This window comes from Diabrotica virgifera, chromosome 4 (assembly GCF_917563875.1).
Source record: "Diabrotica virgifera virgifera chromosome 4, PGI_DIABVI_V3a".
Lineage (NCBI taxonomy): Eukaryota > Metazoa > Arthropoda > Insecta > Coleoptera > Chrysomelidae > Diabrotica > Diabrotica virgifera.
In genome coordinates, this window is record NC_065446.1 from 37,272,253 (window position 1) to 37,286,407 (window position 14,155).

At 33.1% G+C, this 14,155-nt stretch overlaps 1 protein-coding gene across 5 annotated transcripts in view; it reads right to left on the reverse strand.

The window, feature by feature from the left end:
- The window catches only part of LOC114329940 (choline/ethanolaminephosphotransferase 1), a 150,834-nt gene that overhangs the window by 118,689 nt on the left and 17,990 nt on the right, over positions 1-14,155 (reverse strand). For all 5 annotated transcript variants that reach the window (XM_050648157.1, XM_050648155.1, XM_050648156.1 and 2 more), the window contains exon 3: positions 2,194-2,352. In XM_050648157.1, the coding sequence (XP_050504114.1) occupies positions 2,194-2,352 (159 nt within the window). The remainder of the gene's footprint in view (positions 1-2,193; positions 2,353-14,155) is intronic.

Sequence of the window (14,155 nt, forward strand, 5' to 3'; positions counted from 1 at the left end):
TTTTTTTCAAAAACTATCAGAAGTAGTTTTGAGGACATTAATACATTAGCCTGAATTTTTTCAGATTTTTATGACTAATCTAAGGCCACTTTTTGAGGCTTTGACAATGATTTTTTCACTTTTTTGACAATTTTAAACGCTTTTGAGATAGTGCTCTTTTGCCGGGTGTGAGTAAATAAATATACTTTATTCAATTTAATGATATTATTAGTAATATAAAGACAAAATATAAACTTAAATTATGCGCCAATATAAAAAATTAACTAATATATAATAGAGGCATATTTTTGCATTACAGGTGTTAGAGGTAGAAATTCAATAACCATGTTTAAAATGCCATGAACGTATATTTAAATTGGCATTATAATATAATAATATTTTTATTAAAAAAATTGTTTTCTTTTTTAATACAAAAAATGTTGTAATACTTTGCCAATTTATTATACATCTAATATCTCTAATTGTTAATATATTTTGCAGTCAAGATATATCTGCATATTTATTTATATAATAAATAAATAATATATTACAATAATTATGTATGTTATCGAATTTCTACCTGTAATATCTGTAATGCAATTCTCACTTATATACTCTCGGAAAAAATATTGCATATGCACGTGGAATGAAATTTTTTGTGCTGCTATCCTTAGCCCCTGTATCATAGGAAAAAGAATTTTTTCCAAATGCCATTTTTAAAGTATCACATAAATGCTATAATCGGATTTAAATCTGATCTGGGCTATATACTGGCCAGTATAATTTTTAAATTGAATCTCATCAAGATAAGTATTCACTATGCTAGAGACAAGAAGAAGTACATTAGCACCAATATGTCATATCCAATATGGCTTTCAAATGGCAAAACATTATCTTCTAAAATGTTTTCAACCTACATATCAGTTGGCATTCGCCTAATCACCTTCACGTGTTCGGTATGCCCTTTCAAAGCAGTACCGCTCCATAGCACTATGTCGCCACCACCAAAACTAACGCTCTGTATGAGGTTACAACTGACATACTGTTCGCCAACTCTTCTGTAGACGAAGTCTTGTAAATATTGCTTCCATAGGGTGAACGGTATGCCAGCTGTAACCTCATACAGAGGGTTAATTTTAGTGGTGGCAGTATAGTGCTATGGAGTGGTATTTCTTGGTAAGTAGATACTGAACTTTTGGAGGTGATTGGGTGAATGACAGCTGATATGTACATTAAAAACATTTTAGAAGATCATGTTTTGCCATTTACCAGCCATATTTTATAACAAATTCGAGTACCATGACGCAGGTCTTAATGTCGGTAGAATAGTGAATACTTACCGTGATGAGATTGAATTTAAAAATTATATTGGCCACCATATAGCCCACATTAAATTTAAATCCGATTATACCATTTATATGAAACATTAAAACATCGGATTCTGAAAAGAAATCCTATTTCTATGACAATGGGGACAGCACAAAATTTTTTTATTTCACACGCTAATTTCAAAATATGTATGGAATATTTTTGTCCCTGAGTGTATATTAGTTTATTTTTCAAATTGGCGCCTAATTTAAGCTTGTATTTTGTGTTTATATATACTAATAGTATCATTAAATTGAATAAAGTATATTTATATACTCACACCCGGAAAAAGAACACTATCTCAAAAGTGTTTAAAAGGGTCAAAAAAGTGAAAAAATTATTTTCAAAGCCTCAAAAACTGGTCTTAGAGTAGTCAGAAAAATCTGAAAAAATTCAGGCTAATGTATTAATGTCCCCAAAACTATTTCTGATAGTTTTTGAAAGAAAAAAAATATTGGTAATATGGTAATACACTGTGAATTTCAAACGATGTAAAATACTTCCGGAATAGTAGAGCTTTGTGCAGAAAAAATGCATTTCGCGCTTAGTTAAAAAAAAGAACGTGCTGCGATTTCGCTTTCAGTGAATTTTGACTAAAGAATCATTAAGAAATAAGTAGACGCCGAAAAATTCCCAGTGAGAAGACTTTCCACGATAACCCCCCTTCCCGGGAACCGTGTAGCAGTACATATTGATAAAGTGTGACTAAAAACCGTAGAGCTTTTATTTCCAAAAATAATACATTTTGTCAAATTCGCGCAATGCTCCTAAACCGCGCCAACCTGTAAGAATAGCTAAAACAAAAATGTGTATACTTGTATTAAAAAAAATAAAAAAATCACATACCTTTGTGGACCACACGGTGGGGCCGAATATCGAGGATATTAAGAGGATACCTATAATGGTGAATTGTGCTTCAGTAACATCCACTTTTCCAAACCGTAACGTTCCAGAGACGTACGTCTGCCAATGGGCACAATAAAAGAGTGTCATGGCGCAAAAGCACTGAAACAAAAATAAATAACTTAAATAATGCGCAAATATTGTTAATCTTTTGCAGTTTGTAGTTTACAATGGGCACAATAAAAGAGTGTTATAGCGCAAAAGCACTGAAATAAAAATAAAGAAATTAAATAATGCGCAAATATTGTTAATCTTTTGCAGTTTGTTGTTTACGAAAAAAACAACAACGATGTTAAAACAAGAGTTTAAATCAACTTGATTTGTGAAAATTTAATTTAATTTATAGGGGACAAGCCACAATTCTTTACTGTTTTTGAAGTTATAATACTTTAGGCGCGATGTGCGCGAATTCATCAAAAATTGTTGGTGCTATGCGCAGATACGTTATACGTTTGCTCTGATTGGGTATTCCAATAACATGTCAAAAATTATCCAATATGGCGGCTGTGGTTAAAGAATGTGGTGTTGTCATTTTTATTATTATGGTTATGGTTGTTAAGTTGTGTTTTAAAAGTTGTGAGAACAGAGACAAAAGAGAGTTTATCGTTGTACTGACTTTTTAAATAGTTTTTATACATATGTATTTTTGGACTTATTATGTAATATAGAAAAAAAGAATGTGTGTGTGCTTTGTACGCACGTTAGAAGTTATACTTCTATTAAAATTGTGTAAATAATCTGACGTTTTTTAGATTTTCTACGATTCCTCAAGGGAAAAGCAATTGGTGGGACGCCCCAGTTCGTCAAAAATGACGGATTAACATTATTTTTGAGAATTTACCTTAATGATTTTAAAATTTGACGAAAATACACCAGGACCTCAAAATACTGATGTTGAAAAAGTAACTATTCGTTACAAAGTACTCGTTACTTACGAATACCGAAAGTAACGATTACTATGCAGAGAGGCAAATCGTTACTTTGATTACTTCCTACTTCGTATTCGTACCAATCGTACCAACACAGTATTGTATCTACAACCGATTGATATCGGGCGGGACCGGTATTCCACGAGTGGCGACGAGTGTTGTATCGGTATGCAGAGGGCACAGATTAAAGATGCCACCCTTGCCACAGATGTTCAGCAGATAATTTTATGATGACAACTTTAAAGATTTTGGGACTAATGTATGTACCCGAACCACCCTGAACTATTTACAAACTAAATAAAAAAATAGTTATATATATTTAAAAATCTTAAGACAGCAGAACTTAACTTATTATTTATATACCCTATTCCAAGGGTCACCAATTAGTTTCCCTGAGGGTCCGTTTCGAAAACCTATGACACTTCCGCGGTCCGGATTTATGCTGCCTGTGTCTGACTGTTCTGATACGGTTTCTTTATGGATTCTTGTTAAAAAATATCCCCTATAAACAAATCAGAAGGATGCCGGGCGAAATTTTTGGGCAGAAATTGTTTAATATTTTTTTTGACAGCGATATGTTTTTAGCAGTTTTTTGGGTCTTCTTAAATAAAAAAGATCTGTTATTTTATTAAAACTTACGAGTTTTCAAGCATCGCAAATGTATATTTTCGCATTTTTCAGATTTTAAATCGCTTATAACTCGAAAACTATCAACTTTTCAGAAATATGACAAGAGACCTTTATTGTTTATAGAAAGAAACCTAAAAATCCATTTTTCGAGGCAAAAAAGTAATTTTGAATTTGCTTAAAAAATTGTTTCACCCGGCACCCTTCTGATTTTTTTAAAAGGGACATTTTTAAACAGGAATCCGCAAAGAAATCGAGCCAGAAACATTTTTCATACGAAAGTGTCCTCACACATGGACTAATATGAAAAGGAAAACTAATAATATCTGATTGTTTTTTGGTTACTGTATACTTTTCTGTAAGTTTTCCTGGTACAATAAATAAAATATAAATTAATTGTGTATTGTAAATTGTTACTGAGAATATTTTAAAAATTAGGAATTTATATTTTGAATGCTAATGCAGTTTTTAGACATCTTCAATTTTGTAGAAAGGAAACTGAAGAATTTAAAATAAATTGCATTGAAACATTAGTTTCAATGGAAGTCAATGGAAATCTGCCCTTCTTAGGAATTAACATCTTCAGATCACCTTCAGGTTTTTCCACTTCAATATATAGAAAACCAACCTTCAACGCCTGTATATAAACGCAGTTAGCTTCATTCCCAACAAATACAAAACAAGTTTAATCAATATACTTGTTCACCGCGCTTTCACTATCTGTTCAACCTGGCAATTCCTACATGAAGAGTTAGAAAACATAAAGGTGATCTTAAGTAAAAATGGTTTTTCGTTGAACTTCTTAGAAAAATACATCAGACGTTTTTTCAATAACAAATTCCAACCAAACAGCAAAGTAGAAGAAATAAAAAAAAAGATCTATATCAAACTTCCATATACTGGTTACCACAGCTTACAAATCCGACGCAACATCCGTAGAACAATTAAAAAAGCATTTCCCTCTATAGAATTAAGATTTGCTTTCACGATTTTTGGAAAGAATAGGATTTCGTTTCCATGTGAAAGACATGATTCCTAATGATCTCGCATCTAACATTATATACCAATTCAAATGTAGTAGCTGTGCAACTACGTACGTCGGGAAGACTCGACGTCACTTTAATGTCAGATGTTGCGAACACTTAGGTGTCACTCCTCACTTAGGAAGACGATCAAGAACAATTCCAAATTCAGCGGTATTCCAACATATGACTGATTCTGACCACCCTATTAGTCGTAAGGACTTCTCAATCATTGGTCATGCAAGTTCTCCAACGGAACTCAGCATCAAGGAGGCATAATCCATATTTCTTTTGAAGCCACCCTTAAACACGCAACAAGACATGGCGTGTTTGAAATTATTGACTTAACCCAATGATTGTCAATGTCATTTTTACGTTTTCATTAATTATTGTTTGTTCCTTTAAAATTATTTTAAAGCATCCGCTCAAGAAACTTATTATTCTGACGATGATTAAAGTAATAATTGAAACGTCACCATGAATTTTAATTTAGTTATGGGTTTTATCTTTAAGTTTATTATTTTTATCAAGTTTAATGGTGTGTCCTTATCTACATATAATTTTTTTGTCGAAAAACGACGTTTCTTAGAGTTTATACGACTCCTCACGAGAAAAGCAATTTTGGGGACGCTCCAGTTCATAAAAAATGACGTATTAACGTTATTTTTAATTTTTGGAATTATTTTAAGTATATTAAAATTAGTTTAATATTTAAATAACAATACAATTAAAATGTTTAAAATATATTTGTTTTGTTGAACTCATCAAAATAAAAGTGTAACTTCTTACGTGCGTACAAAGTACGCACACTGTTTTTTTAGAAAGGACGCCCGCACTTTTCTTACGTAAAAGTAGTTTCAGTTAAATTGGTTGAACTTTGCAGAAAACTTCTTATTGCCAGAAATTAATTATTTTTGAGTTACTCAGTTACTTTCAAATTAAAAATCATTTTTGAATTCTTCGTTTTATTTGTGACAAAAAGCTTTTCTTTGTTTTTTTCATATGAAGCGCCGTTTTTATGCAAAAAAAATAAAACATCTTAACGCGTATTTTTCATTTCTTTAAGAAGAGGATATGGTTTGAAAATTTTGAAATTTTCAATTTTTTATTACTTTAAATGAAAGTACATAACTTCAAGGATACTCTCCGAAAATTTCAAATTGATCGGAGTAAAAATACAGCAACTAAAAAAAAACTCGACAGCGCTCCGTCGTGAAACACATAGGCTAGTAAAATTTTTTTGAATTTCTTGTTTCACGTGATCTAATGAGGAGTTCTGATGTCCACCGCAAATCAGTTTTTTTTTGAGGTGTCTGTAAAAATTTGCCACCGTTGGCTTGTTTTTCAATATTTTGACATAAATTTTTTTTTAATCTTCTTTGAATTGTACTGAATATAGTTACTGAATTTAAAAACAAAATAATTCTACAATAGTTTCAAAAAAATTCACAAAAATGTACATGAATGTTAATTTCAAACAATACCCCTGCCCCCCTTAATGTTATCTACAATCGCCATCCATTTATTCATTTAGTCCACTTCTACCAACTTTTTCGTGTTTTTTTTTCGTTTGTTTAAGTAAAAGAATGTACCTATTGTCTTCATTGCTGTTTCTATTAATAGTTTTTCGTAGCTTATTTGTATTGATTCATCCCAATTAACCCATTTAGCGCCAATGGTGCCAAAACGCACCAATTTTTTTAGATTTTTTTTATTGACAATTCGTTAATTTTTTTTTAAATCTTTGCATTATTTAATTAACCAGAAGATATAAGTGTAACTAAATTTAATTTTGTTTAATTTCCAAACTCATGTTTTCATCACAAACATATTTTATCTACTCTATATGTCATATTATGTATAAGTTTTTAGTTTAAGAAAACTGTCATTATAAATAGCAGTGCGTGAAGTGTTTAAAGTGTGCGTGAAGTAACAATGTATTTTAAATGGGACTTACTTTTTCGCACTGTTTTTCACACACTTTCATATAACCAAACATCCTTAACTTTCGCGTTGTCATGGTGATGACATAATGAGCAATAAATTACGACAAAAGTTTTGAGAGCTTTGTGGTTTGAAAGAAGTTAGAATTTTTAAATGTCAAAGTTCTAAAAATTGTAGAATAGAAATCAATTCCAGTTACGAAGAGTTACAGTTTTTTTATTTGTTTATGATAGAGTAGATAAAATATTGTATGAAACTGTGCGTGAAGTACTTTTTGCGAACTTACGCGATGTATAGCACTCGCTCCGCTATCGCTCGTGCTCTAAACATCGCGTGCGTTCGCAAAAAGCATACTTCACGAACTGTTTCATAAATAACTATTCTAAATGTCCGACATTTTCAATCCTTCGACACAACTTTATTTTTAGTGTTGTAATTTTATTGGCATAACACTTTTATGGTCAAATGAATTAAAACATTATTTTTTTTAATCTATTTGTACATCAATTGTTATAAAAATACGAAAAAAAATTTCTGAGTCATCAAATCTTGTGTTTGAAAATAATGGTTCGATAACGAACCATTGCATTGGCGGAAGTCGACTTATAATTCTGTCTGATCAGGGATCTCAATGTGACGCACAGGCATTAATTTGTTGGGATATTTCTTTATTTTGTGTAAAAGCATGTATGCACTATGCTTGCGCTCCGAGCTCTTGCAACTGCTCCACATAGTGAATACGTTTGGCGCTTCCGGACTGTGCAATTGTGCGCACTCTGCCTCGGCGCTCCAATCTGTGGCGGTTTATATGTAAAGGAGCGCATACCGTATCGATTGGAGCAGTTGCAGGGAGCGCAAGAGGTTCGTGAACATAGTGGATGGTTGACGCTCTCGGACCGTGCAACAGTGCGCACTCCGCCTCGGCGGTCCAATAGGTTGCGGTTTATATGTAGAGGTGCGCATGCCGTATCGATGGGAGCAGTTGCAGGGAACGCGGAGCGCAAAAGGTTCGTAAACATAGTGGATGGTTGGCGCTCCCGGACCGTGCAACAGTGCGCGCTCCGCCTCGGTGGTCCAATATTGCCAACATAGTGGGTACGTAAGTTTAGAAAGACGGGTATTCTGGTATAGTCGGTTCGCTAAACTCAGACACAACTGGCTAGTGATTTTAGCAAGTAATTTTGCTAATTTTGTAAAATTGGCAAAAAAATAATTACTAAATAGTTAGTAATTTTGCCAATTTTGGCAAAATTGGCAAAAAACAAAAAAATTACCTACTAAAATCATTAGCCAGTTGTGTCTGAGTTTAGCGAACAGACTATATTCAGTTTTGTTATAATCTAGGGATGGGGAGTTGTGTACATAAGGGAGGTTGCGTAGTGTGTAGACAATATGTCGATTTGTCGAATTTATGCAACTGGCACAGTGTGAGAAACAAGATTGAAAAGTGTAAACTGGAAACATTTAAAATTATTTCTAAAAAAAATAGAGGGCCGCTCGACTTCGTTTTTGACAAAGAGCTGAAGGTGTAGGCAATGTTCTAACCATACTATTTTTGTTTATCAAAAATGCCAGGTCCATTTACACTCTAAATGTTTTGAGACTTGACACTCACAAAAAAATAAAATTGTGTATTTCAATTTTTATATCTCAGTCCCGCCAAAGGTTCGAAAACGAACCATTTTTTTGTTGAGACACCTGCCATTATCAAAGTGTAAAACAATTTTTTTACGAATGTTTAAGTTTATTTTACTCTAGTTAATCAAATATTTTACATATTATTGCAGTATTTTTTTGCTTGGCGGTTAATGGGTTAATGACAGCAACACTAAAGAATAAAATTTTATCTTTTTCCTGAATTTTTTGCTAATCAATATTAAAACAATAACAATGGTAATGTTATTTAGCAATTATTCATAAGTTTAAATATAGAACACCGTCTGACTGATAAAAAGAAGATCAGGCCACATTGCGGATAGAAGTATGTATAAAACATTTAATCTGAACCGATTACTAAACGGTACTACTACTTATCAAGGTCAATTACTTGAAATGTTATTAAAATTGATTTTTAAAGAATAGCAAATATCATTACAAAGATATTAAAAAATAAATAAAAATATAAACTTGTGTAGTCACCAAAGTGTATTGTTATATTTTGAGAAACTACAGATCACTATTAGCTGCGAAGTATTAAATTTTAGGAAATATAATAATTATTAAGCAATTAATTATTGAAGTTATACTTATTTACGATCGAGGGTGAAATTTTATAATTCCCTGGCGCATGCGCAGACAGATAGTATGTAGTTCGTTGCTAATCTTTCAAATTATGTATGTATCAGCGCAAATAAGTCATTAAAAGAATATATTAGTGTTCTTAGTAAATGTATCTATTATTTATTATAATTTTGTGTCTTTGGATTTGTCTTCCTCGGGCGTAAGATAAAAAAATATCTATTTTTATACTTCACTTTCACCTATTTGTCACCGTGATGTGTAATTATATCCGACACGTTAATGACACGGGGCTTGATAGCTCGGTTGGTATAGCATTGGACCAGAGATCGAGAGATCGCGGGTTCAAATCCCGGACGATTCATATTCATTTTTTTTGAAGTTAAGGGTCGTTTAAACACAGCGATAAATCAAACAACTTATCAAGGTCAATCGAGTTGTTGCAACTTATCATTGTGTGTAAACGGTGCATCGCACAACTTATCAAAGTTGGAGTTGGGTTGAAGGTGGTATCGCATTGAATCGCAGCGTCTAAACAGCGTTTCAACTTGTCATCACAACTAGTTGCTGTGACTTATCGTTGTGTTTAAACGACGCTTTATGCTTCTTTAGGCACGAGGGTGAATTTTTACATTCTTCGGCGCATGCGCACACGGACAGCATCATCATCATTCTCTTTGCCTTATCCCTATGCGGGGTCGGCTTCCCTAATTGCATTTCTCCACACAATTCTATCTTGGGCCATATCAATGTTAATCCCCTTTACCAACATGTCCTGCCTTATCGTCTCCCCCCAGGTCTTCTTTGGTCTTCCTCTCCTACTCCTTCCAGGAATCTGCACTTCAGCTATTCTTCGTATTGGGTGGTTAACGTCTCGACGTTGAACATGACCAAACCATCTTAACCTATGCTCTCTCATTTTGGCATCAATTGGTGCCACACCTAGACTTCCCCTAATATACTCATTTCTAATTTTATCCTTCTTTGTCACTCCACTCATCCATCTAAGCATTCTCATTTCCGCCACATGCATTCGCTGTTCCTCTTTCTTTTTCACTGCCCAACATTCAGTTCCGTACATCATAGCTGGTCTTATGGCTGTTTTATAGAATTTTCCCTTCAGCTTCATTGGAATTTTTCTGTCACACAACACACCACTCGCTTCTTTCCACTTCATCCATCCAGCCCTAATTCTACTGCATGCATCTCCATCTATTTCTCCATTACTCTGTAATACCGATCCCAGGTACTTAAAACTATTGCTTTTTACAATCATTTCACAATTCCAAATACTCTGTTTTTGTCCTACTAAGTTTTAAACCTTTTTCCTCCAGAGCTTGTCTCCACTGTTCCAGTTTTTGTTCTAAGTCTCTTTCACTATTTCCTACTAACACGACATCATCAGCATACATTAAGCACCATGGAATGTTACCCTGTATTTTCGCTGTTATCTGGTCCAAAACTAATGAGAATAAATACGGACTAAGCACAGAACCTTGATGCAATCCTACTTTCACATGAAATTTATCAGTCTCTCCCACACCTGTCCTAACACTAGTCGTTACTCCCTCATACATATCCCTCACAATCTTTACATATTCACCAGGGACTCCTTTCTTATTGAGTGCCCACCACAGAATCTCTCGAGGAACTCTATCATATGCTTTCTCAAGATCAATGAATACCATATGAGCGTTTGTTTCTTTACTCCTGTATTTTTCCATCAACTGCCTTATAGTGAAAATTGCATCTGTTGTTGATCTACCCTGCATAAAGCCAAATTGATTCTCGGATATTTCGGTCTCTTCACGTATCCGTCTATCAATTACTCTTTCCCATATTTTCATGGTGTGGCTAAGCAGTTTTATAGCCCTGTAGTTTGTACATTGTTGTATATCTCCCTTGTTTTTGTAAACAGGTACCAGTATACTGCTTCTCCATTCGTCTGGCATTTGTCCAACTTCCATAATTCTATTAAATAGACCTGCTAGCCACCTTGTTCCTGTCTCTCCCAATGCTCTCCATACTTCCCCAGGAATATCATCTGGTCCTACCGCTTTTCCTTTCTTTATTTTTTGAAGCGCTTGAGCCACTTCCACGGACAGCATGGTATTAAAAAATAGTCGCTACATATTTTAAATTATGTAGCGCAAATAAGGTGTGCGTGAAAAGAATATAGTTACCTATTATTAGTGTTTTTAGTAAATATATTTATTATAATTTTTGTTAATGTTGTTCTGAAGCTATTTTCTTGTGGCATTTTTATAATCAAGTATATTCAAATGGGAAATAAGCCACAGTTTTACCTAAAAATGATTTTATTAACGTTTCGACGCCCAAGTCGGGTGTCGTTGTCAAAATACAAAATAATACTAAATAAATAAAAATGTTGTTGCTTAGTAAAAAATTCTTCTAATAATTTATTTAGTCTGAAATTAAAACCAGGAACGCAACTCATCAATATTGGCAATATCATTTTAAAGTCGTCTACTTTAAAATGAATAATACGTGTCTGAATTGCCGATATAAATGAGTCAGATTAAATAAATTATTAGAAGAATGTTTTACTAAGCAACAACATTTTTGTTTATTTAATATTATTTTGTATTTTGACAACGACACCCGACTTGGGCGTCGAAACGTTAATAAAATCATTTTTAGGTAAAATTGTGGCTTATTTCCCATTTGAATATACTTGATTATAATTTTTGTGTCTCTGGATTTGTCTTCCTCCTAATAAGTATTATTAAAAATGTTTATTTTCATTTAAAGTATCTGTCACCGAGATTGTAATTATGTCCTAGAAATGATCCACTGAACACAAAAGCCATGGTAAATACCTATAACTTCTTACGTGCGTACAAAGGATCTACACACACATTCTTTTTTTTTTATTTTTGGTATTGTTAAGTTTTGGTTAATTTTTGGTAATTATTGTTAATTTTTGATATTGTAAATGTTAAGTATATTTAATTCGTTGAAATTATACAGGGTGTTTCATTAATAATTGTCCATATAGTAACTGGAAAAACCTTAGCAGAAAATACGAATATTTAACTTAAAACACCTAAATAAAATTTGGTTCCTTACTGAGTTACAGGGTGTTCTATCTAAAAATTTAAAAAATATTTTTGCTCAGCATTTTAAAACTATTCGATGTATCCTTTTCATACTTGGCAAAAAGTGCGACTACTAGACATTCTAAGTCAAAGTTATGGTACTATTAAACACATAAGTATAGCAGCCATTTTGAACGCCCGCCATTTTTGTAAAAGGCAAAATCTGAGATGGCCTCATATCTAAATTTGAACCTCTATATGTGTAGTAAATGTGTTCCAACTTTTATGCTTGAATCATTAAATGTGCAATTGTTTCACATATCGGCCGCACTATTGAGAGACTGAGCTAAGCTAAGGGTGTAGCAATGGCTATCTTGGATGATTGAGGTAATATTTTCGAATATTATTTCAATTAGCTGGGATAGTCCATCGCCTAATTCGTTTCAAACATTGTGATGGCTTTTCTACCTGCAGTATTTCTTTCTCTTATGGCTTTGTCTAATGTTCCATCGAGCGAAATATTGATGCCTAGATATTTGTAGTCATAGCAGTCCTTTATCGTGGCCATTTTGTCTAATATGAGATCATTTTATTCTCCTTCAATGCACAAGTATTCGGTTTCCTTTTTATTCACTTCTAGACCCCATATATCGTACTCTTCAAATAATTTACATATAGTTTAAATCGTCATAATCTTGAGCCATTATTACTTGATCGTCTGCAACGTTGAGCGTATATACCATAGTGTTGGTGAGTGTGAGTGGTATCCCCATTGTTCTACATTTTTTGTTTCCATCTTTTTAAAGCACTTTCGAAGTATATTTTAAATAAAGTGAGGACCGGCAACATCCTTGCTTTAATCCTTTTGATGTTACAAACCCTATCGTTATTCGTGTCCCTGTTTTATTTTTATTATGGGTTTGATTGTATAGTACTTTGACTTTTATTAATTCTATTTTAACATTTGTGCTTTCCATTGATTGCCACAGCTTCTTCAATTGAATGCTGTCGCAAGCTTTCTGTAGGTCGACGAGCATATGAATTTTTTTGTATGTACACTCACCGGCACAAACTTCCGCCACCCAAAATTTTTGATTAAGTTTGACAATTTATAACTTTATTATTTGTACTCCGATTTTGAAGATTCTTGCATCAGTTTGTAGGTACATGTATTGATATCGTTTGGTATTATCCCGGTAAGAAAAAATTTTGCTTGCATGGCATTATACAGGGTGAATGGTGAATGGTATTTTCTCCTAACTTTAAAAAATTCTAAGGAAAAATGGAAGAGCTAATTTTGTTTCATAGTCTTGTCATAACTCGGAGGCATCACTAAAATTTTGTTTTTTAAATTACCCGAATATCTCATTTCTTGTAAGAGCTGTACCATTTTTTGTAAATAAAAACACTGATTGACTCATAATATAGAGGTTGGATTGATAAGATTAGAATGGCCCGCATGCAGCCCCGATCTCAATCCTATTGAGCATTTATGGGATGAATTAAAAAAGCTATTCGCCGTCATCCTAGGCCTCCAGAAAATTTGGTACAGTTATGGCCCTAGTAGAGGAATATCGGGCTATTCCCCAGACAAGCATAACACATATTTATTCGATGCCAAACAGATTGCGAACAATCGTTGCTGCAAGAGGTGGACATACCCGCTATTGAATTGTTTTGTTCTGTTGTTAATTTTGTTTTGTTAATTTTAGTGCGTTTGATATTTTTAATTAAATAAACCTTCAAAGCAGTGTTTTTATTTAGAGCTCTTACAAGAAAAGAGATATTCGGATAATTCAAAAAACAAAACCTTAGTGATACCTTTAGGATAATACAAAAGGAGTATGAAACAAAATCAGCCCAAATTTTTCCACAGAATTTTTTAAATTTAAGAGAAAATACAACGCTTCCATTCACCCCCGTATAATGCCGTCTAAGTAAAAAAATTTTGTTACCGGAATAATAACAAACGACATTAATACATGTACCTACAAACTGATGCAAGAATCTTGAAAATCGCAATATAAATAATAAAGTTATAGATTGTCAAACTTAATCAAAAATTTTGGGTGGCGGAATTTTGTAC